The sequence below is a fragment of the Paroedura picta genome, chromosome 12 (genome assembly GCF_049243985.1).
Source record: "Paroedura picta isolate Pp20150507F chromosome 12, Ppicta_v3.0, whole genome shotgun sequence".
Lineage (NCBI taxonomy): Eukaryota > Metazoa > Chordata > Lepidosauria > Squamata > Gekkonidae > Paroedura > Paroedura picta.
Genome location: NC_135380.1, coordinates 21,167,874 through 21,192,877, shown reverse-complemented (window position 1 = coordinate 21,192,877; position 25,004 = coordinate 21,167,874). Strand labels below are relative to the sequence as shown.

General features: G+C 43.8%; 1 protein-coding gene and 1 long non-coding RNA gene across 6 annotated transcripts in view; one reads left to right on the top strand and one right to left on the bottom strand.

Moving 5' to 3' along the window:
* BMP1 (bone morphogenetic protein 1) overlaps window positions 1-16,532 on the top strand; it is a 128,469-nt gene extending 111,937 nt beyond the window's left edge. For 2 of the 3 annotated variants that reach the window (XM_077306105.1, XM_077306106.1), the window contains exons 17-21: window positions 11,395-11,520; window positions 12,685-12,812; window positions 14,172-14,385; window positions 15,017-15,267; window positions 15,867-16,532. In XM_077306105.1, coding sequence (XP_077162220.1) covers window positions 11,395-11,520; window positions 12,685-12,812; window positions 14,172-14,385; window positions 15,017-15,267; window positions 15,867-16,001 — 854 coding nt within the window. In that variant the 3' untranslated portion in view covers window positions 16,002-16,532. Of the gene's footprint in view, window positions 1-10,089; window positions 10,529-11,394; window positions 11,521-12,684; window positions 12,813-14,171; window positions 14,386-15,016; window positions 15,268-15,866 lie in introns of those variants that run through there. The other variant, XM_077306107.1, reaches the window with a different exon arrangement.
* LOC143821762 (uncharacterized) lies at window positions 12,798-19,876 on the bottom strand. Of its 3 annotated transcripts, none has more exons than XR_013225901.1 (4): window positions 19,568-19,876; window positions 14,634-14,789; window positions 13,185-13,318; window positions 12,798-13,075 (listed from the first exon to the last, which is right to left on the bottom strand). It is a non-coding gene; the product is annotated as an uncharacterized LOC143821762 (long non-coding RNA). The 3 variants fall into 3 exon arrangements; XR_013225900.1 differs by having other exon boundaries at window positions 13,185-13,293; window positions 19,568-19,875; XR_013225899.1 differs by having other exon boundaries at window positions 13,185-13,296; window positions 19,568-19,874.
* Window positions 19,877-25,004: the final 5,128 nt, after the last annotated feature.

The window sequence follows — 25,004 nt, the reverse complement described above, 5'->3', positions numbered from 1 at the left end:
ACCCCGTATTGAGTCTGCCATGAAAACGCTGGAGGGCATCACCCCAAGGGTCAGACATGACCTGGTGCTTGCACAGGGGATACCTTTACCTTTCTACAGCTAAATTTAGTCATGACTTAATTCCACAGCTTTCTGTGGGACACTAGATTGAGGCTGTTACATAGAAACTTCAATGGAATTTTATTTCTTGGGGTGCCTTCTGCTTCTCCAGCAAAGCAAAGGGAGAGAAAGAGAGAAAAGGGTTGGAAGTATATTTTAATTGACTTTTACTTCTTGATTACTGTTTTCACAAGCAGAATCATAAACAGCAAACCCCCAGCCAACAAAAGGAGGGCCTAAACATTACTTCAAACATGATTGTGTAACTTTATAATACCTGCTGGAAATTTCATTGCATACAAAGTGGTTTGTTTATTTTTATCTCTTAGGCAGATTATATAGGCTCTGAAAAGACAAAGTCCTGATTAACTAATGAAGAGATTAATTCAGCTATTAAATCTGAACATTTGGGATAGACAAAAAGAACATGATCCACAGAATCAATTATGTTGTTGCCACGTTGCAGAGTCTATCTGAATATTGAGTTCCATTGAATCTTCCTAACATCACTGCTGAAGGTAGCGCATTCAGGCGCACAAACCCTTTTATACTTTGGAAGAATTAGCCCCAATAGATAGACAGCTCAGATAGATAGAACGCCTACTGAAACACACTCTGCAGGCTCTAATGAACATAATCAAAGTCCCTCAGATGTCTTCTAATGAGCTGGGTGAAATCCTGTTTACTCATTGTTTCTGATACATCATGGGCAATGTCCAAACATGATAATCTATGATCCAATAATCAGTCCCAGTCACTTGGTGTAGTGGTTAAGGGCGGCAGCTTCTAAGCCGAGCTGGGTTTGATTCCCTGCTTCTCCACATGCAGCCAGCTGGGTGACCTTGGGTTAGTTCTCTTAGAACGATTCTCACAGAGCAGTCCTGTCAGAGCTCTCTCAGCCTCACCTTCCTCAGAATGTCTGTTGTGGGGAGAGAAATGGAAGGCAATTGTAAGCCACTTTGAGACTCCTGGTAGTGAAAAGCAGAGTATAAAAGCCAACTCTTCTTGTGTGATGATCTCTCTCTTTGGAATGTGATCTCAGATATTTTGTGTCTATTACCATCCCAACAGCCACACATTTAATTCATGGTTAACAATTATGATTCAGCCAGCCATTTGTAGTCAGATTTCCTGTTCAGATGTTATATTTTTGACAGCTGGATGATAAAATGTCTTCCATTTCTTGGTGGACAGTTATCTTCCATAATAATTCTATGAAAAATCAGTAGTTGATTTTATTGGTATTATAAAACTTTGCTGTATTTTGTTTTTTTAAACAAATGAGACATGGCCAACGGAAGCTAGGAAACTAGTATGTTTTACCAATTATCACCTTATTCCAAAGAGTCCTACTTGATTGCACATCTCATATGGGACTTGACCTCAACAACATACCCATTAAAGAGACTCCTATTGTTTCAGACCGGGACTGGTTTGCTACCCAAGTGACAAGTGATGCCACTTCAGATGTTGCAAATGGTGGATGGCAGCTGTGTTGGGGAAAGCGACAGGCATGACTTGCACTTCTCATTGGCTCACAGATTGCACTTCTCATTGGCTCACAGATTGCACTTCTCATTGGCTCACAGATTGCACTTCTCATTGACTTGCACTTCTCATTGGCTCCTGCCCCCTGGGTCCAGTGCCCTGCAGGCATTGCCTTGAAAACCTGTCTTGAAAATCATGGGAGAAGGCATCAAAATACTTTCAGCCACCCAACTGATACCTCTGTGTATACATAGGAATAGTCACAAAGATTTGCACCTCTGCACAATAAATTAACACTAGGTAGGTAAGGGATGTGATTGTTAAGATATTCAGCCGAGGTTTTTTAGCTCACACGTAGAACACACATTCAGAGGGCTCCTACGTGTGTGAAGATTGCCTCTTGTGTAGCACTGACCATAACAAGGCTCAGTCTTAATCAAGCAGTCAACCAAAGGATGCAAGCTTTTTGATGGAGGTTAGTTAACATTCCTGCTCATCTGTATTAAAATAACACCCTTTGCTATCTGGCTGTCAGAAGGACCTAGGCAAAGTGGTCAGATTGCATAATAGGAAGCTGGGGCTGGGGCCTGAAAAAGGAGTCTGAAATAATTCCATCTCCACTGGGATTCATCTAATTTCCAAAGGCTGAAGTAGCCAACAACAGGGCTTTCGAAGGTCCCATTCATTCAAATACTGTTGCTGTTTATACAAATTCACTTGAAACAAATGTAACTCAGAAGAGAATTTGGCTCATTATAATTACAGGACTACATACAAATACTCCTAATTTGGTCACAGCCCCTTCTTTTTGATGTGGTGACAGGCTACTTACCTGTATTCCTCCTGCATTTGGGGCCATAATTCTCATTTTTTAATAATCTCAAATCAGCAAATAAGATTAGCATGTTCTGCCTGACATTGCTTTTGTTCAGCACATGTATCCTTTGATCTATCTATGCTGGCTTATACTGCAGAATTCGGACAGAGTGATGTGAATGCCACCTTCTTTGCCTTGCAAAATAAAAAAGCTGGCGAGGAATAGAGACCTTGGTTGTAGTTGCCTGTTGCCAGTCTGGGCCTTCTGACAGCTCATACGCCTTCCCTTATTTCAAATTGGCTTTCCTAGATGAAGCCAAGTGTTTCTGCCAAAATTGGCCTCTCTGAAATACGTACTTAATTACTGATGCAAAACAGCGAGAACAGATGACACTATTTAGGCACCTGCTTCCCTGTCAGGGCATCTGTCTTGAGTCATTCTTCTGATGCACTAGTTGAAAGTGAATGTGAGATGCACACAATAGCCACAGCAGTGCACAGCTGAGCCATGCACAAGCCTCATTGACTTCAATTAGTCTCTATTTCAGGGGGATGGCTACACTTAGCTCTGCCCAGCAGTGTTGTTTCTCCTTCCATTCTCCTTAAAGATGCCCACAGCAAAAAGAAACATAAGTTCGAGCTCTCTGCTTCAGTTACAACAGAGATCAAATCTGTCTTTAAACTACAATCTTGCAAAAATATATGGCCAAGCACTCTTTCAAACCTTTGGGCTCCTTGTAATATCCCAAAACCACGTCTAACCCAAACTGTAGCTGTACCTCCTACAGTTATACAAATCACAACATTGGGGTTTATGAGGGTTCCGAATTTGCCACATTTGTAGATGTTTCAGCTGGACCTTTACCACATGAGAGGCTCCATGCTGGGCTGCCTGCTGGTGTTTGAGCTGTGGCAGTCACCCCGGGTCTTTCTTCTCCAGCATGGTGGAGCATTTTGCCTGTTGCACCTTGTCCATCCCAGATTTGTGCTCCCATATGGTTGTAATCTCACCAATTCCATAAATGCCCCTGTCAAGTTTTCCATTTTCGCTTGTAATTGGATTTCCTTTTCTTAGGGTACTGCATTCTCTAGCACTGTTCTTTTTAATGAATAATACCAGGAATTAAAACTCTGCAAATGCACTGCTTCCTCTACCTGAGCTATGATGCTTCCTTTATCTGAGCTACGGTGTTCTGCCTGACCTAATGATGTACCCTATGACCATCTTTACTCTACGCTGTTGTGCACCTAGTAGCATCATTGCATATTCCTTTTCTGGTTGCATATAAACATAATCATGACTTTTGCTCTGCTTGATGACATCTTTCCCATCTCTCTACTTGTGTTTTTTTTTTAAAAGCAACCCTGATGTAGGACAGCTGTGTGGGGAAATTCTATCTTTGCTGAACTAGCTTAGCATTGTTTTTTTTCCCAGAGCCATAAGAGGAAAAAACACCATCCCCTTCATGTGTAGCCAGGCAACTGTTGTGCTGGTGGGAGGTGTTCAGAAAAGGCAGAGAATGTTGGGACACCATTACCTGCTTATGTCATCTTGTGTTCCATGTTGTATTGTTTCCTTTATGTCACTGCAATGAAAAAAAAAACATTGAGTATCCTTTCACTCATTTAAGATTGGGCAGCTACTGGATAATGGGCAAAAACTCCAGTGGTGTCAAAGAAAATACATCAAAGAAGAACAAAACTCTCAATACAGAAGAACACAGAGAAATTCTAAAATGTTTATTCAGAAATTAAGTACCTGTTTGTGAGAAAGGGCTATTATACTTTGCATGCTGAAGGTCCCAAACTCATGTCTTAGCATATGTAGCTAAGATCTCAGACCACATAGAGCTACTGTCAGTCTGAATAAACCCCATGAGGCAAACAGATCAGTGCTCTGGTGGTATACAGCAGTTTTTGCACTCATGAGTGCCTGTCTTGAGCAGAGCTTTAGATTAGGGACCAAGTTTATTAAATATTAATTATGCATTGTCATTACATCACTATAGTAAAATAACCTTTCTTATCTATATTTGTCTCTACAAAACTTCTAGATAATGAGAAATTATACCTCTCATTCTTCTTTGATACACCTTTTTACAGATGGGATAGTCCTTCTTAAAAATATTATGCCATGTACGATTTCTGATCTGTAGGCTGTTAGAGCCCTGCTTCTGGAAAGCATCCCTTTTCAGGACAGTGTTTAGCCACAAAACCAGCTGCTGCTACTATTGCAGTTGAGCTCAGCTGAATTTATATCTCAACATGACAGGCATTTAGCAAGCAAATTTACAGTGCAATCTTAAAGACACTTTCCTAGGTCTAAGAACCACTGAGTAGACGAGTAGGACTGCTTAGGATGGCACTATTGTTAGTCTTTCAAACGATTAGGACAAGTTGACCGTATGTTAGATGGAGATTTGAGATTCAGATTCAGATACCTTTATTGGCATAAGGGAGATTTGAGGTTAAATGATTGTGAACGTCCAGCCTCTGTCTAGAAAAGTCAGAGAAAAGCCAGTAAAATCTGTCACTCATTCACTGCTAAGGCTTGATGAGAAGGCAAACACACTCCCTTGATGACACCTGGAGAACCTGGCTTCTAACAAACAGGTGATCCATGCATTACTGGCAAATGGTTCTCTCGTGCAAATAGCTAGAACATTTCTTAGGTCAGATCAAGAGTTCTGTAGGTGGGTTTGGGTTTGGTATGTTTGCTTTGTTTTTTAATTCGAGCAAGACATGGAAGTATCCCAGGAATCCTGTCAAAATCAAGACACACCAACAATGTCCAAGAACCATGCCGGAATAAATTTCAGCTAATGAGACCTCAGGGGCAGGAGGGTGAGTACTTAATTCTCCCTTTTTGTTCTGGTTCAAGGAGATTCACTCGAACAGAGTTCTTTTCAGGAGTGTGTAAGTGCTTCAAGACTGGGACTTTATATATGTCTTTGTCACAGTTTAAGGGTGTTTTGTTTTTCATGCCTTTCTCTACACTTAGTTATTTACCTAGTAAGTTTTACACATGAAGCACAACCTAAGTATGGTGGGCATTTTCTTGGACAGGCTCATTTGGTAAAGGAATGTATAAGCTTAGAGTAAGTGTAATGTTGACAGCATAACCCTTTCTGTGATGGCACTGTAGCCTTGGAAATCCATAGATGTTTGCCTAGTTCCTGGTCATCTTAAGCTACAGGGCCTGACCAAGACTTTTTTGTCTACCTAGCTGGTTAATTTTCTTCCATTGCTGCAAGCAGGCTTTTACTGTTTCATTAATGTGTGTGTATTTTCATTGTGTTTTAGTATTATATGGCTTTATTGAATTATGTAGTGAACTGAGATTGTATTTTAATAAGGTTCATGGTGGTTTACATAAAACATCATGAATATACATTGAAATCTAGTGACAGTAACATAGCAGCGGTACTAAAATTTAACATAACAGATTATAACAGTTATATGCTTTCCTTCTGGAAGTCACCCTGGAAATAGTTGGCTGAAAGACAAGATATTAATCTTAATGAATTCATTAGCTGATATTAGAGAGCAAATTTGGATACAACTGCAAGTGTTTTAAATCTGGGCAGATCCTAGGCAAATCATTAGGAGGTGCTATTGTACAATGGTAGAGCACATAAATTGCATGCACACAATCCCAAATTCACTCATAATATATTTCCAAAGCACTTAAAGCAAGGTGTTATACAAAAATGATATTTAGAAAAGATGATCCCTAACCTTCATCCTCACCAACCTAGTATACCTTCACTTACAAGGCTGTTGGATAGCTGATTCTGGGACAGCCTCTCAGACTTTGTAAGGCTATTGTCAGTTGGAGCAGACAGTATTGTGCTAGATGAGTCATTGGTCTGGCTGCAATGTGCAGAAGGTCCCTTATTCAGTCTTACCATCTCCAGTTTAAAAAGTGTCAGGCAGGAGGCAGAAGAATGGCTTCTGGTCAGAGTAGACAAAGTATAGTCAGAGCTCTCTTAACCTCACCTTGGAAGGTTAGACAATTGTAAGCCTCTTTGAGACTCCTTCAGGTTGTGAAAAGTGGGGTACAAAAAATAGCTCCTTATTTAGCTATTACATCTTACACTGATTGGAAGCTCAGAAGTATGATTTAGAGAAGAAGATTAGAAGTAGCCATAATTCTTAGAGGGCATCTGAACTAAAGCTAATCATTATTGCCCTTATTTAAGATGACCTCTGATATTTCTCTGTCTTAGTCCTAGAAGGGGGAGACGTTTTAGATCACTCTCGATAAACATGCCTGAAAATTCAAGAATTTTGTATAGAAATCTTGGATTACTGGATCTCTGTTGACCAATATAGTTCTAAGAGATATTTGCAAGAATTATCCCATCCCAGGTTAGTCCAGTGTGGATTCCCAATATGACCTTTTCCACACCAGGAATCTGTCCTGGTGCAGCACTCATCCGGTTGCAGGGCAGATGAGGATCTGCATCGCACCAGACCTGGGACCACCCCAGACCGCATCTATGTTGTCCAGAAGCAGAAATTAGCCCTGAGCACTACACCAGGCCAGATTCCTGGTGTGGAAAAAGTCTAAGCCAAACAGCAGGTGCCAGAGGCATTGCTAGGCAGGGGCAGTGTAGATGAAAAGGGATGATGGTGGAAATTATGCAAAACATTATGCAAAACATTCAACAAGGTTTCGTTTCGTAGATTTCCCCATCAATCCAGAACAGTAAGAAGCTCCCAAATGACCAAAATTTTGAAATTATTTCAGTTCTCCGTGTGGAAAGCTGCCTGTATAGAAAAACCTGCCAGCTAAGTTCTGCAAAGTTTGCATATTCATAAAACTAAAATAATAGATCCAATATAAAAGATATTAGCCATACTTTCTCAGACCAACTTTGCAACAACTCTCTGTGCTGTGAAACCTGATATCGACTCTATGCCAACCCCATTCTGCCTTTGTGATTTGACAGCCAAAGTGGCTGCCCACTTTGACTACAGCCAAAGTGGCTATACTTTTGACAGCTGGCAAATCAGGGGCTTCTACTCCATTATAGGCTGTCCTGAGTAAGATCTCCACCTTAACTGGCCAATTGTTTGCAGTGCTGTTTTTGGTTTCCCCCCCCCCCCCAACTTGTTCACACCCAAACCTCCACCACCATATTTTCTTTTCATTCTTTTTTAAAGAGAAGGGCAGAGGATGGAGAATAGGGAAAAGGAAGGAAAATATGTAAGACCTAAAGCATAGTAGGATCTGACTGTTAATGCAGAAGAGAAAGCAGAGAGCATTTGTAGTACTAATAATCATTCTCACCATGTTACAATGCTGATTAAATCCAAGAGTGGGAACTTGTTCAAAGAAAAAGAAGAGACCCAGAATATATTAATAAAAGTCGGCTTCATCTTGAAGGTTGTTGGGTACAGAAGAACTAGCAGCAGATAATGTAGAACACTGGCTTGCAAATATAAACCCTTTCCTTCCCTTCTGACTTTCCTTATTCAGGTCACAGCCCCACGTCAGCCGTTCTCCATCAGCAGGATGAAGCTAGAACTGGATTCTTCATTCAAAATTGTTTTAATCCCAGGCTCGCTTTTAAGCACATGGGATAATGATATTATAGTCCAATAGCCCACAGGTTTCTAGACCCTGAAGCAGGTTTCTAGACCCTTGCCACCCTTAAATATGCTAGTGTTCCCCCAGACTGTGATATGCACACATATTCTGGTAGGTAAATCAAACTTCCTTACCACAGTAGGCTGCCATGCCAACAAACAAAAGAAGAGAGGGAAGTTGATGCTACCTGAGGCCTCTCTGTAAGAATTAGCCCCCCTGCATAAAGCATGGCAATCCATCCATCAACGATATAAGGGCATCACTGGTAAAAAGGAATGGTAAGCAAGCAACATTCCTACCAGCCAAGGAATAAACAATCAGCAGAAAGTGCTACAAGAAGTCTTGACAACATGCTGGGCCACCAAATCAGCCTCCAGGTAAGGCCCCCTCTTTAACTGCCTATTCCACTCTGGGGAAAATGTTTAGGAGGGTGTAATCCAATTTCATACTCATCAGCAGGTACAGCAACATACCCTGAGCACAGGGGCTCGCAAGTGCCATCATCGTGTGATGCTATTTATGCCGTGTTTGTTGCAGCTCTTCGCTTACAGAGTGGCTGCATTCGGATTCAGATAATGCACCCAGCTGCAGGCTCTGAGAATTATGAGCACAGTTAAGAATTTGAATGTGTGTCTGCTGCCTGCCCTTATTGATATCGCTGGACTGTGTTCACCTCAGAGATGGCTGTTATATTAGAGTCAAAGAAACAACCTCTAAAAATACTGTAACTTCCTAAACTTAGAAGAGGTCCATCGATAGATAAACCTCTTAGCCTACCATTTCTTCTGTCTTTCAAGAACAACTCAAGATTCCTATGCAATGCAAGGCAGTGTGATTGGCAGGGAAGGATATGGCATGCCCTACTTCAGGATTTTAGGCATACAGGAAGGCTTGTTAGTAGGCCAAAGTGCACGCCCTAGACCAGGGGTAGTCAAACTGCGGCCCTCCAGATGTCCATGGACTACAATTCCCATGAGCTCCTGCCAGCGAATGCTGGCAGGGGCTCATGGGAATTGTAGTCCATGGACATCTGGAGGGCCGCAGTTTGACTACCCCTGCCCTAGACAAAACAGATGCAGGTGGTTTTGAGGAGCATGGCTCAGGCTAACTTACCCTCTCCCCTGAAAGGTTGGAGTGATTAGTATGTTTATGCCTGTGAAGTGTCTCCTGAAAACAGGGCCGGGACCACATTTTCATGGGAGCTTCTATTTTATTTGTTATTCCATGTATATCCCACATGTCCTATGACCAGCTTCAAACACAGCACAGTCACTGTGTTATATGCAGATCATACCTTCGGTGGCTGCATAAACAGCTATTAGCTCCATAATGTCTAATGAAATGTTACTGCAGATTATACAGTGGCTTGCTCCCTTGTAGGGGGGACCAGTGCCTTGATCCTTCCAGTTCTCAGGCTCATTGCAACTGAAAATGGGCTCCTCGTAAGTTCTCCCTGCCTACCCTCCAGGTCAGGTCTCTGCCAAAGTATTCTTGTGATGTTTTTCAATAGATGTGTGGGGCCATCAATCTAGAACCCTGAAATCCCAGTTCTCTTGGCTAGGTTCAGCCTCTGATATTGCTAGTTCTTTGAGTTCCTCTTCTGAAGGCTCCAGCATTATGAGGGAGCAGCCCTCATTCATCAAGGCCGTTTGCAAAACATCCATCCTCCAGTGAGTTTGCTTGAAGTTTGGGATGCATCTTTCCAAGGTCCTGACATGACAGCATTGCTGCTCTGAACAATTAGGCAGAGCCATCTCCCTGTCAAGACTGCTTGGACTGAAGTGCAAAAGTATCAAAACTGTTCTCTTGAATCAGCCCACAGAGTCCCCCTCCCTGGCTTCTACAACGGTTTAATGCTTCTCCTTTTTATGCAGTCTTTCTCCTGTAGCTATGTTCCTTTCCTGTATCTCAGCTGCTTCTTTATTTGGCTGTTTGTGGTATGTACTTTAAGAGTATGGCCTCTCTTACTGCATGCCCCTCCATCTATTGATTTAAATTAACTTTGTTTTCCCCTCACCCTTTTCCTTGCAGTAAAAGGTGGAATTATTTGTTCTCCCTCTTTCTCCATCTCTTTATGTCTCTCATTTCAGAAAGGAAGCAGTTGCCAAAATTACGACTTCCATCCTTGAAATTCCGCCTGAAGAAACGCACAAAGCCCCCTCCTGCACTTGGCTACCCTTGAGTTTGTTTCTCAGGAACTCTGCAGCAGCTCCAAAGGATTCAGTTCACGAATCATTCCTCCAGGACAGAGAGAGAGCATCTTCTCGTAATCTGCCTTACGTGTGGAGCTTTTGCCATCAAGAGAACAGCCTGTTCATTACCTCCCCAAACAGATTTCCAAAGCCTTTACTTGACGGAACTAATTGCTGGGGTGTTTTTTAATATTTTTAATTCCTTGTTGTTGTTGTTTTTTTAGATTTCTCTGGTTTGTCTTTAACCAGCTGACCTTGTTTTGCATTTTTATTGTGTCTGTGACATTTTCTGTTGATAAGTAAAGAGGGACGCCATTGTCCTGGTCTCTTTCTTGCATCCTCTTTGTTGTGCGTGTGTCTGTTGATTCTTACTCATCTTTTCAGTAAGCAGGTAATGGTTACACCCATGTTATGTGTGCTGTTTGGTTTCAGTTGCACAGAGAGGACTTTAGCTAGAATTTCTGGGCATACCTTGGCTCTCCTCTTACTATCTTCTGCATCCTTGGATCTCAGTATGGAAAACTGACCCAGAGTCAGGCCTGTAATTTGGGATACTGCTGAGCATAAAAGTGGCTTGTCACTGTGGTTCTTGTCCTTCTATGTGGAAGCTTAAAAGTTCTGAGAACAGCCAAGGATATCTATAACCTCCGTGAAGAACTATATTATTTGGTCACTGTTGTAGCCCTTAATGTGACACGGTGTTCTGAAAACTGTCTTACGCAGTCATTGGAATGAAGTCGAAAAGCTTTTTCCTGAGCTGCACCACTTCCAGTGATAGGGTGCAGATTGAACAATGCAATGTTCTTGCATGGAAAGGGGGGAACCCCTTCCCTGCACTGGGAAAATAACACACCAGGGTGAAGGCTAGAGTGAACTTCCCTTGGCATGCTAGTTTCCCATGTGAAGGAGAAGTCAAACGTGATTGCAGCCCAAGTGGTACAGTCCAGGAAAAGTGTTTCACCTGTTTATATGGTCAATTGCATGAACACTTTCATTTCCCCTACTGAACAGGGCTTTCATATTGTTTACGAAGGCCTTAACCCTGCACCAATCAAGCCTTCTTACATTGTAGTGAAGTTGCTGGTCTCCAAATCAGTCTACCAGTTCCAGTGTCACCTTGATGCCTGCAATAACCATGTAACGGATGTTCACTGTGACTCAGGAGGGGTCAGCCTGCTAAGCAAAGTGATGCTTCTCTCCTAGATAAAGATGAGTGCTCGAAGGATAACGGTGGATGCCAACACGAGTGCCTGAACACTTTCGGCAGCTACGAGTGCCAGTGCCGCAGTGGCTTTGTGCTGCATGACAACAAGCACGACTGCAAAGAAGGTGCGTTCTCTGATGGTCATGAAAGGGGCCCCTTTCTCCAGGTCCCCAGATGCCGTCTTATAATCTGTATGCTTAGAAGATTGCCTTGGTCAAGCAATCATGCCTGTGACGCTGTGATTTCACTGGGATAGCATATGGTGAGAATATAGATGTTTTGTACCTAGAACAGACAGTCTATAGGGAAATATATGGTTTTAAAATTCTTTAGTGCTTGAGTGGGTTATGCCAGTCCTGAAATCACAGGAAACAGGCTTGTTTGTGCTGCTTGTTCTATGTCACACTGAGGGTGGAAATTAAGAAAAGCTCTGCAAGATCAGACTAATGGTCCATCCTGTCTCACACAGTGGTCAAGCAGTTCCTCTGGACAACCAACAACAGGGTGTAGAGCAGGGGTAGTCAAACTGCGGCCCTCCAGATGTCCATGGACTACAATTCCCAGGAGCCACCTGCCAGCGTTCGCTGGCAGGGGGCTCCTGGGAATTGTAGTCCATGGACATCTGGAGGGCCGCAGTTTGACTACCCCTGGTGTAGAGGCTGAGGCCTTCCTCTGATGTTGCCTCTTGGCTCCAGGACTCAGAGGCACAGTGCCTCTGAATGTGCAGTTTCCCCTCTGTCATCAAGGCTAATAGCCGCTGGCAGATGTATTCTCCATGGATCTGTCTAATTTCCTTTTAAAGTTGTTTATTCCTGCAGCCATTACTACATCCTCTGGTTGAGAATTCTACATTTTAATCACTGTCTTTATAAAACGGTGTTTCCTTTATGCAATCCTGAACCTACTGCTCACCAACATCATTGGATGCACTCAAGTTCTAGTGTTTTGGGAGAGGGAGAAAAATCCCCATTTCACTTTCACCTGCATAGTTGCTAGGTGGGGGAGCCTGGAGAGTCATATACTGAAGCTAGGCCAGATTGGCTAGTCCATTGGGTGGGTCAGCTGGAGATTTTTCTTTCTTTGAAGTGCAGAGACAGAAAATGGGGGGATCTTGGATGGAAAATTAGTTTAAGGGGGACTATTAAAAGAATATGTCTGGCGATGGGGGGGGGGCGGAAGCTGGAGCTATGCTCCGTTCGTGTCCTTGGACTTGGGTCTTGCTTTTGTAAAATCAATCATATGTAGATTTAGAACATAAGCCTTTTGGCATCAATTCTTACATATTGCAGCTGGCTGTGATCACAAGATGACTTCCATCAGTGCAACCATCACCAGCCCAAACTGGCCTGATAAATACCCGAATAAGAAAGAGTGCACCTGGGCAATAACCACCACACCGGGACACCGCATCAAACTGGTAATGTACAGAAATGAAGGCTGTTAACATAAAAGTTAGTGCTTATGTTACAGGGTTGTATCTAGGCTGTGGCTTGTGGATCCGTGCCGTTAACGGCAGTGTTCTCAACCAGTGCAAGGAACCAGCGGGAAAGTGCCACCCTTAATGGAACGGGTCTGTGTGATTCACCTCTGTGTGTAGATGAAAGGTTTTTCTTGTCTCCTTAGTAACTGAGCTAGGCGAGTTAACATTGGTCTTCTTCCCTGCGATTGTTGTTTCAGAACCTGCATGAGAAGAGCAGAAAAGAAATTGAAACACTTTAAGCAGAAGAGATAAACTGAGACCCAGTTTCAGCATTATCTAAATGATACTGTTGGAACCGTTTTTACTTACAGATGCTCCGGCACCACTCCTGTGATGAGTAAATTCCCTCTCGCGTAGTTAGGGTGCCGGTTACATATTCTGACAGTGAAATTCAGAAGTCACATCCATGTTTCATAACCTGCTACAGGGAATGGAACCTGTTACTGGAGTAAGGTGGAAACAACCTTTGCACAGAGGAAGCCATGCCATTTAGGTAATATTGAAATAAGTCTTCTGTGTGACCTTGCTCAGAAGAAGAAGAGAAGAGTCAGTTTTTATACCCCACTTTTCTCTACCAGAAGGAGTGTCAAAGAGGCCTAGAATGTCCTTCCCTTCCTCTCCCCACAACAGGCACCCTGTGAGGCAGGCAGGGCTGAGAGAGCTCTGACAGAACTGCTCAATGAGAACAGTACTATCAGGGTTGTGACAAGCCCAAAGTTACCCAGCTGGCTGCATGTGGAGGAGTGGGGAATCAAACCTGATTCACCAGATTAGAAGCTGCCACTCTTAACTACTACACCAAGCTGGCTACTTGGGACTACACCGAGTAGCTCCTTGGAGGGAGAAGAGTATAAGTCTTCAAATATTCCTCTGGATTACTGCTTCTGGCAAGTATTGGATGCTTATAGGGATATACATCTCTATGGCCACATCTGGCATGTAAGGAATATAATTGTCCTCTAGTTCAGGGGTAATCAACCTGTGGTCCTCCAGATGTTCATGAACTACAATTCCCATGAGCCCCTGCCAGCGTTTGCTGGCAGGGGCTCATGGGAATTGTAGTTCATGAACATCTGGAGGACCACAGGTTGACTACCCCTGCTCTAGTTGACATCTGCAGAGACAGGAGGGCATATGTGTATGAACAGTGCAGTAACCTTCCAGCAAGCTAATGCAATTCCCTTTCAGAAACCGAAGCCGGATCATGGTTTATGATGCTAGTAGTGGCTAACTGGAGTAATGAAGCAAAAGTGTTTGTTTCCCACTGTCCTTATAAGAACATTTCTTGTTTTCCAGACTATCAGGGAGTTGGACATTGAAGGCCATCAAGAATGCACCTATGACCACTTGGAGGTTTACAATGGAAAAGATGCCAAAGCTCCTGTCTTGGGACGTTTGTGTGGAACTAAAGAACCAGACCCTATCATCTCCTCCAGTAATAGGATGTTTCTCAGGTTCTTCTCTGATAACTCTGTCCAGAAGAAGGGCTTTGAAGCAACCTACACATCGGGTAACATTTAATGTTGGTTCATTCATGGGTCCAAACCACAGCTGCACATACTTTTATGGCTTTTAACTGTAATGTACAGTCAAAGCTACCTTTTGAAAAGTTTTTGGAAATTGCAGCTGTCCATAATGTGGCTGCACACCTGTTGACAGAAGAAAGCTGGTTTGGTGTTAATTCAGTTTCCAGGCCTAACTCGAAGGTCTCCTTTGACCTTTAAACTGCTAAGCTTTTTGGGCGTTTCATGAGCCTACCCGTATATTTAGGTTATTGGGAGAAGCTTTGTTCCATACTCTGCTGCCATTAGAAGTTGAGGGGGTAGTCACAAGTGGTAAGGCTTTCTCAGTGGCAGCACTGAGAATCTGGATCTCTGTGTCTTGTGAAACACATCTGGCCCTAGCTCTGTTATCCTGCAAAAAAAAAATGTTGAGGGACATATTAACACATGCTGCATAATCAGTCAATATCTCTGCTGTTTTTCCCAATATGAAAGCCCTGTCAAGGGATGACTAGCAAAAACTGGCTTCTGGGGGTCAGGCTGACAGTGATTGGCTTGAGAGAGCTTATTTCTGATTGGAGTGGCTTTTCTTTTGGGAAATGCAAGGATGCAATTATGTGTGTGTGTTCTGTCTTCCAGAATGTGGTGGCCAGATGCGAGCTGAAGTGAAAACCAAGGATCTCTATTCACATGCCCAGTTTGGAGACAACAACTACCCTGGGGGTTCAGACTGTGAATGGGTGATAGTGGCCGAGGAGGGATATGGAGTAGAACTCATCTTCCAGACATTTGAGATTGAGGAAGAAGCGGACTGTGGCTATGACTACATGGAGCTGTTTGATGGCTATGATGGGACAGCCCCACGCCTGGGACGCTACTGTGGCTCTGGAGTAAGTTTGCATTCCTGCCCATTACAGAAGCATAATTGTTTTTGCATTACTATTACAGAAGCATAACTGAGCATTTAGATATCATTGATTTCAATGTAGTTTAAATACATCCAACTTGCTGTGGATCACGCCATTTGATAGTCTGAACACTGTGATGCAGCATGGTCTCATCTGCATGTGCTGTATGCTGGCACTTTTAAAAATCACAGTTGCATGTGTCTTTGACACTAGCAAGTAGCAAGAGCAACAACTGAAGTTGGAGTGGCAAAACAAGCAAACAAACACAGGAGAAAAAGGTACTGAATTTAACCACACAGCTTCCAAGTCACTTTAGGTAGGGAGGTCCAGGACAGGGCAGGTAGAGTGGAGGAAAAGAAGCAGTTTCCTCTCTGCACATGCATGGAATAACATGGGAGACTTTACCTAGGATGCAAATCACAGCATGAGTTACCTGATCTTCAGTACAAGGTTTCAGTTTTGGATTACAGATGAGGCACAAGCCTAACCTGTCTATACTAAAGAAGCTATAGAGAAAACATGTTTTACCATTTGCCTCTCTCTCTCTCTCTCTCTCTCTCTCTCTTCTTTTCTCCTCCTAGCCCCCTGAAGAGGTCTATTCCGCTGGTGACTCAGTGATGGTAAGATTCCACTCTGATGACACCATCAACAAGAAGGGCTTTCACCTACGTTACACTAGTACCAAATTCCAGGACACGCTGCACACACGGAAATGATGCCCGGCCACCCAACCCCCTACAGCAGACAACAGGCCTTCTAGCAATGGAGGGAGAGGTCTTGGCTGCTGAAGACAACAAAAAAGACACCAAGGGAGAGAAAATTCAAATAGACTGGAAAGAGAAATACACAGTACACCTCAGAGTGTGAAACACTCACACAAAAACAAAGGTGCTGCCAGCCACTTATGTGGACTGGGCTCGGGGGAATCCTTTCATTAAAAAAAAAAATCTGTGCCTCTTTATTTCTTGAGCAGAGTGTCTCCAGGACTAACCACTTCACAGCTTCCATTTACATTTTTTTTTGTTTGCGCTGCTCTCCCCCCCCAATCCTGGTGGTTATCATTGAAAATAATGCTGGGAAATCCAACCTATGTCAGATGTTTTCCTTTATAAATTTCATAAAGCAGGTTGACCAGCTCAGATTTCTTGAATGACCAAACCCAAATGCTGTGGAGAGACTGCCCGTGCTTGCAGAAGCTGCCTATCTGTTGTAACGATGTAATAAACACACTTTCTTGTACTTCTAAAGAGATGCCCATCAGCGTCTTTAACCCTTTATCATTTGTGAGTGTTTTTTTCATTCTTCCATTCCCAAGAAAACTGTAAATTGAAAATCTTCTTGCTCGTTCTTTAACTTTTTTAAAAATTAAATTAAATTCTGAATTGGAACAAAAGCAAAACCTGCATTCCCTACTTGGCAGAGTCCAGATGTAGAAAAAGAGAAAATGCTGTGTCTTCGTTTTGCCAGGTTCCTTGAGCAACTTTATGACTTGGGTGTAAACTGCACGGAGCTTTTATTCCAATCCCAGGTCGATTCAGTCCCTGCTGTCTACACAGAATGCGATTTCCATTTTGATTTTGGGCAATTTAAATTTTCCTTCTGCAGCAAGGAGGATTGATCCGGAGTGACCCTACCTTTATTGTGCAATATCTTAGAGTGCTTTTAAACCTCAATATTTTAAGATTCGGATTGAGAAAGCAGGCTGTTTTGAATCTGGGCTCTCCGTGGTAGAGACGTCCTGATAGGCCAAAGGTGCCCATGTGACAAGCTTGCCTTAAAGGAGAAGCCCCTAATTTCTCTCAACTTCTGTCGGACTTGGATTTTTTCTTCCTCCTCTGCCTTCGATCCTCTCTCCCCCCCCCCTCCAAGAAAAGAAAGAGGCTCCCTGCTTGGCTCCTCTCCCCCCCCCCCTTCAAGAAAAGAAAGAGGCTTGGCTCCCCCCCCCCCCTTCTGAACTACCCTAACCACGTGCAGAACACTTTCCTGTTTCAATGGGGAGGGGGGAAGAGGAAGACCCGAGTTCAAATCAATCTGAATTCAACAGGATTGACAATGGTCTTTCCAGAACATTTTCAAGGGGCTAATTTTTAATCCTCATACTTTCTATTTTGAGGCTTCGTCTGTGCCTGTTTCTCTTTTCCACTGGCTTACCATTTACAACACCTCCCATTCACCTTCTTACAATTAAGGTGAGCTCTTCCCCTATCACATTGGCTCAATTGCTGCTTTGTCATAGTTCCTGTGACATTAATTAGCTATATCAGTCCCTGGTGGATGCACTTCTTTTAGATGAGATCAATTGACTTTTCTGTTAATGGTCAGAATCTTGTGCAATACTTGGTCATACTCCTAGACATCCAAATGCACGGCCAAGAGAATAGCTTCTACCTCACCAGCATATATGGATGTTCACATTGCAGTCCTCTTCCTCATTCAGTTCACGAAGCAGTCCTTCAGAAAGACAAGGACCCAACAGATTTTTGTACCATTATATTGATATATGGATTTTTTTGAAAGGTCTCTGATGGGAGTGGGGAAATGGCCACCAAAGATAGGCTAGGGTACAGAAAACTGCACTGGTGTGGGTGGGACTGGGAACAGTTTCTACTCTAGGGGTAGTCAACCTGTGGTCCTCCAGATGTTCATGGTCTACAATTCCCATGAGCCCCTGCCAGCGTTTGCTGGAAGGGGCTCATGGGAATTGTAGTCCATGAACATCTGGAGGACCACAGGTTGACTACCCCTGTTCTACTCTACATGGGCGCCCCCCTGGCTTTGCTACAATCTTTCCCAAAACAGGGCAGCAAAGCAGGTTTAGGGGAGATCCCAGGAAAGATGGGAAAATCTGAGAGATTTATGGCAGCCTCCTGATGCTGTGAGGAACCAGGGAGAATATTCATTATCTGGTAGCATCCATACCTTGTATAAGTGACCTAAGTATGGCTGCTTCATTTTCTTTCACTTGTAAGGTAAAGGTAAAGGTATCCCCTGTGCAAGCACCGGGTCATGTCTGATCCTTGGAGTGACGCCCTCTAGGGTTTTCATGGCAGACTCAATACGGGGTGGTTTGCCAGTGCCTTCCCCAGTCATTACCGTTTACCCCCCAGCAAGCTGGGTACTCATTTTACCAACCTCGGAAGGATAGAAGGCTGAGTCAACCTTGAGCCGGCTGCTGGGATTGAACTCCTAGCCTCATGGGCAGACCTTTCAGACTGCATGTCTGCTGCCTTACCACCATGTGCCACAACAGGCTCTTTTCTTTCACTTGTACCTGATGGCAGAAGTTAGTCCCTTCTTTGTGGCCTCCAGTGTTTGGGACACATTTTCCTTTGGTTTTTCATTTAATGCCACTGCTGTACACCATGTCAGACAGTTGGGCATGTACTAGCGGTTGTGATCCTGTGCATTCATAAATGAATGCCCACTGACTACAGAGAAATTTAAACATGAGTAACAGGCTTTGTAAAGTTTCAAATGTACTGTGGGTACAGTAGACTAGTGTTGCATCAATCCATCAATTACATGATCAACTTCAGTTGCACAACTGGCACATCTGACTATTAGGAGCATATACAGGAAATGTCAAGGGAAAAGGCATTTCCTCCCATTAAGGACACCCCCTTCTCCTTTAACCATAGCATCATCCAGCAAAGGTTATTAGCAAGTGATTACAGCCACAATCCTATAGTAGAGGCTCACCAGTTATGGAAGGTTCATTTCTGTGATCATTGGTGGTGATGAAATCTGCAGATACTGGGAGGCCAGGTCCCACTGTCTCCCAATAATAGAAAACCAAAAACCCACCTAATTTCTAACAGATTTGAGGATGGTGGTCATGATGGATGTGTGGAGGAAATAAAATGGGCTGGAGACCATGTTACAAAGTCCTATCGCAGTCTGCAAGTAAGTGAAGCCATGAGTTATGATTTTGCAAATACTCAAGTCCCAAGGAATGCAATTTAAACACAACTAACTCGTCCCTGCTGATTTCAACAGAACTAAATCATAACAGAACAGAATCATAACAGAACATAAAACATGCTACAGTGAGCCAGGACTGGGAACCCAGGACTCTACAGTGAACAGTAATTGAGAAACTTTTACTTGCCCACAACCAGTGTTTACCCATGGAATACTTACTTTTAAGCCAGTTCTCTCAGCAACACAACAAGCACATGTCCAGAACCATAGAGGGCAAGGGAGTACGACATACAATTTGCTGTCTTGTACCCAGTGTGTATGTTAGGTACACCTGGATAGAAAGAATCAAGCTCTTCCCTACCGTATCAGGAGGACCGTACTATTGTTGCCTGGCCAAGTTATTGGAAGTCTTCCTCATTCTCAGATTAATTCATTTCCTTCTAACGCACGCAGAAGTAATGCTTCAAATATCCATGTATTAAGATTAAGTTGGTTCCTGCACTCCATGTAATCCCTCGCATCACCTGGTTGTAGATGCTCCATTCAGAACCATGGTAGTTCTGAGGGCAGTGTAGGATTCTTCCTGTGTTAAGAATCCCATGAATTGTTCCCTGAAGGTCTTCTGTTTCACATGACGAATCCACAACTTTGTTTTTTAAAAAGCTAGATGACATTTGTGAAAACTGCCTAAAGTATAACTCTGCTTATGACATCAACTCTGCAGTTATTGATGTCACAGGCCCTCTGATCCCTTTGAACCACAGCAAGACATGGGAAGTCAAGGTAGCAGGAAGATGGGCTAATGGACGAGTGGAATGGAAATGGGCAAGGAAAGATGGCAGAAATTGGGCCTCACTCCTAGACAGCTTTCCAAGAAGGTTGGGATTACCTATTCCATGGCAGAGTTCATCACACAAAACTACCGCACTCCACTACAAGCCAGTTGCTGCCCAAAGGCTGCGTGTGCCCGTCCACCTCGATGGAGACAGAAGACCTGTGAGAAAAGCCATTGTACATCTAAGAACATATGTGAAGGCCGAGGTGAGAAATTATTTGATTGCACAATCCCTCCAATGTCTTGCAGCAGAAAGAGAAGACGATCAAAGGAAATGCAGGAGGACTGTGATGAGCATGCTGATTTTTCAAGGACTCCAGGGAGAAGGAGCAAAAGCAAAGACAGCTGTGAGAGCTCCAGCTCTGCTTCTTCTAACAACCCTTGTAAGCGGAGCTGCAACATTTCTTCCCCCAAAGCAAAGTGTACGAGAAAAAGACAATCAAATCCAGGAAGAAAAAGGGCTAAGTGCAGGAGGACGGTGCAGTGTAGCTCTGCTTGTCCAGCTCGACAGCCTTACCAGAGGAAAAACAGAGTGATCCCTATAAATATCCACCTTGATGTACCTTTGAACATATTCCTGGATGATGAAGATTGTGCAGAGGTAGAGAGGGCGTCTCAGCAGTGCAAGAAAACAAAAAACAAGCGTGCTACTGTCCCGATGCCGTGTTTACAAGAAGAAAGCAGCACTGAGGAATGTCAGACAGCAGAGCAGCCACCAGAGCTATGGGAAGAGGATTCTGGGGACCAAGGAGGGACTTCTGCTGAGGAATGTGCCTTGAATGAGGACCAGAGCTCATCCGACGAGCCAAGCTGCAACCAGAAGACAAAAGCAGCAGAAGATGGTTGTCAGTTTTCGTGGCGGGAAAAGATCCAAGAGTGTCTGTTATTTCTTGAGTGTCTTTTGAATTCTCTAGTAAACAAGTGCTAGACGTCCCAGACAACTGCTTTGGGGGAGGGGTTGTTGCAATGCCCCAAGGGTGGCATGTGCTCTTGAAGCAGTATTACATGAAGAGTGGAAGAGAGCTGCTGTTTCCTACCCCGCTTTTTACTACTTGAAGGAATCTCAAGGCGACTTACAGTGGCCTCCCCTTCCTCTCCCTGCAACAGGACACCCTGTGAGGTAGGTGAGACTGAGTGAGGGAATGTGACTGGCCCAAGGTCTCCCATCTGGCTGCATATGGAGGAGTGGGGGATCAAACCCGCTTCTCCAGATTAAAGACCACTCCTCTTAACCAAGCCAGCACACGTGCATGTCAAATATTGCATGCATGGCTTGAAGGATTTTAGAGATCAGTGGCAGAACATATGCTTTGCATGAAGGTCCCAGATCCAGTCTCTAGTGCAGTGATAGTTACACAGGTCTCTTTTGAGTACTGTTCCCCAATACGGCATCCATGGCCTGAGGGTTTGTTGTTCACAGGTGCTTTGCCCTTTGAAACAGCCACTGCCAGAGGGACTGGAGGACTGGTAAGCTGTAAGCTACGAGCCAGTTGCGAGGGAGAGAAATGCCTGTCTTCTCCAAGAACCCCCACCTGTCTTTCTTCACATCCTCTGCACAGTCATCTCAGCACCCAGGTGGCTGCTGGGAGGAGCGCAAGGTGGAGAGAAGAGCCACCCAAGGAAAGAGCAAGCTGGCCACAGCAGGGGGTTGGTTTTACTCCCCTTTCTTTAGAGCCACTTGGCTCTTGGCAATCTCAGTCTCTCACCTGACCACTGTGCCTTACACTAAGGCAAGGGTAGTCAAACTGCAGCCCTCCAGATGTCCATGGACTACAATTCCCATGAGCCCCTGCCAGCGAACGCTGCAAGGAGCGACTGGGAAAATTAAGAAAGTCCTTCCTCCAGATCCATAAGGGCTGGCTCAAGTTCAACAATGGGGGTGGGGGAGGCAGAAAAGATAGCATGTGGAAAGGTACTCTAAGGCAGAGGTAGTCAACCTGTGGTCCTCCAGATGTTCATGGACTACAATTCCCATGAGCCCCTGCCAGCGTTTGCTGGCAGGTGCTCATGGGAATTGTAGTCCATGAACATCTGGAGGACCACAGGTTGATTACACCTGCTCTAAGGATTTAAAAGGCTATAGCTACATATTTAATATGAATAGTTATATCTGCTATATGTGTATTTGATGAGATTACTCACGTGACATACAGTTGTCATGAGGCTCTTTCGGTAGGTGGTTACTGCCAATGTGGTGCTCTATGAGCTGCAGCGTGAATACCAGGGCCCTGGTGTATGCAGAGAAAGGGCTACAGCAGCTGGCGTTGAGAAAGATCTTTTCCGGAGTCCTTGGAGAGCTGTGCAGTGCTTTACGGACCAACATACTGAGTCAGCATAAAACAGCTTCATAGGACGACGAAGTTGATTCATGGTAATAAAAAAAACATACTCGTTCTGACAGGGACCTGTAAAATCCTTTAATTCCAATGCTCATGTACTTATGAATGCCTACAATTTGTGATGAGTGATGTTTTTTTCATAAATAACAACGAAGTAAATTGTCCCAACATGTTTTGAGTTGGAGCATGCCTCTTACAGAAAGTGCTTCAATTCAAAATAAGTCCTGGATGTTTTTTTTCACTTAAAAAATAATTGTTGATACTAGGCACCAGGCTTTGTTCTTATACCGTGGGGTGTTTTATTTGGGGGGGGGGGGGAGGGTGAGAAAACTTTCCTCCTAATGAAGGGTTTCAATCTCTAATTTTTGAGAGTCATTTAAAAGCCACACACCCTTTCTCATGGGCTTCAATAGCAGATATTAACCAGCATGGTAATTTTACACTGACATGGAAGTGAACCAGCCAGAGGAATTGAAGGTGTTCCTCTCTCCTGCAAAATGCATGGTGCCAAACGTCTATTCCCAGATGGTCTTCACAGGCTTCTGCAGCAACTGGTTGTATACAACTTCACATTTTGATTTATTGTTCAAATAAGGAAACCAAGGCACTTAAGTTAAAAATAATGAATTGTAAAGTTTTAAAACACATATGGTGATGCCTAGGTTTAAGTAAGAAGAAGAAGACTTGGTTCTTATATGCCACTTTTCTCTACCCGAAGGAGTCTGAAAGCAGCTTACATTCGCCTTCCCTTTCCTCTCCCCACAACAGACACCCTGTGAGGTGGGTGAGGCTGAGAGAGCCCTGATATGACTGCTCAGCTTTGACACCCAGCTGGCTGCATGTGGGAGAGTGCAGACTCAAACCTGGCTTGCCAGATTAGAAGTCCACACTCCTAACCACGACACCAAACTGGCTCTCAACATTTCTGTTTCCCCTTCAGGGCCTGTATTTGGGTCTTATGTTTTGATGAGGTTGTAGAATCTTGATATGTGTTCTCCATTAGAGAAGAGCTGGTCTTTTGTACCCTATCTTTTACCACCCAAAGTAGCTTACAAACATCTTTCTCTTCCTCTCCCCACATTAGTAAGCTTCTCCTATCTAGAGGCAATAAAGATACCAGTGAAGTTAGTCTCCTGACTGCTTGACTACATAGAAGGATTGAAGAGAAACCTAGATGCTGGATAGGTAAGCTCACTCCAAGTCACCATAAATTTGGAGTCCAATGGCACCTTTAAAACCACCAAAGTGTTATTAATGCCAGCTTTCCTATTCACCATGTATTTGGTAAAGCGGCAGATTCATCCCTTCTCCTTTTTTTCTGAAGCAGAAGTCTTCTGAGGCCTGCTCCAAAGCAGCATGAGGGTGGGTTGCTAGGCAACCACTTGTATTGGTTTCCATGGTATGGGAGCCAACTCAGGCCCTAGGTTTAAGGAGAGCTGCCTATGAGCCAAGGGTGGGGTGGGGGCAGCTTGACGGGGAGTGTGATCTCCCCTGTAAGGTTTTCAATTTCTTTAATTGATCTTTTCCCACTCCCTTTAACAACCGCTTGACTGAAAAGGAATAAGCAGGGCTCAGCTTGAAATTTTTCTTCACCTGCTGCTTACTGTTTGGACACACAGGAACAATAACAACGACAAGAGAGTGTTTTAAAGTCCTGAGCTTGTAAATCTTCGTGGCTCACTCCAAGTGTGTCATTAACTCCCAGCAGCCTTCCATGGTCTGCTGGAATTGATCTAGAGAAGGCCCTCTTCAATATTAACTGAGGAAGATTTCAGCCTCAGGTTGGAAGTGGATGGTTTGTGTCTGGGTTAGTTCCAGGGGCCCTCTAGTGTTGCAAACAGTCAAGGCACTCCACCTACACAGAAAACTGCACTGACTGGTTGCAAATCAAGGCTCAAATACCCAGGTATGTGAGGAAATGGACAGCTGAAGCTATTTTATGGCACAGGGGTAAATGCCATCCTATTAGGCCTATGTTAAAGAGGAAGTACATTTTTTTTAACCATCCACGTTGTTTAGTTTATTAGTTTAGTTTATTTGAATGTTTAGCCCGCCACTCCCAAGAAGGCTCGTGGTGGGTTACCACAGATAAAAACCCCAGATAAAAATACCCCTAAAAACATAAAATTCAATTCAAATATCCTATTAAATATCCAAGATACCATGTGGCGACGTAAAAACAACTACAAACACCCCAAAATTTCCACCTCTGGGGATGAACATGGGAGAGCAGATCTCAAACCACCAGGAGGGGGGGGGGGGGGGTCCAGATCTTCTTTGGCACACGCTGGCCTCAACCATAGACCTGGTGGGAGAGCTCCGTCTTACAGGCCCTGCGGAACCCGAAAGTTCCCGCAGGCAAACCCTACTAGCTGAGCACAAAAGATTCTGGAGGTGTGCCTTTAGTGATGGCCTTGAGCCTACATACATCAAGCTGCTTTTAAAGGTACTGCAGCAGTGGTCAGCTGAGAGGAGGAGTGATGCAACTTTTAAGTACTGCTTGCATCTCTTTCTGGACTAGCCTTTTCTGTCCCTCCCTCCGTTTCACTGTTGCTTTACATTCTTTGTAAGAGTACACAAACTCAAGTGCTATGAAGGTGAAGCATTTTTTTAAAAGGCTGCCA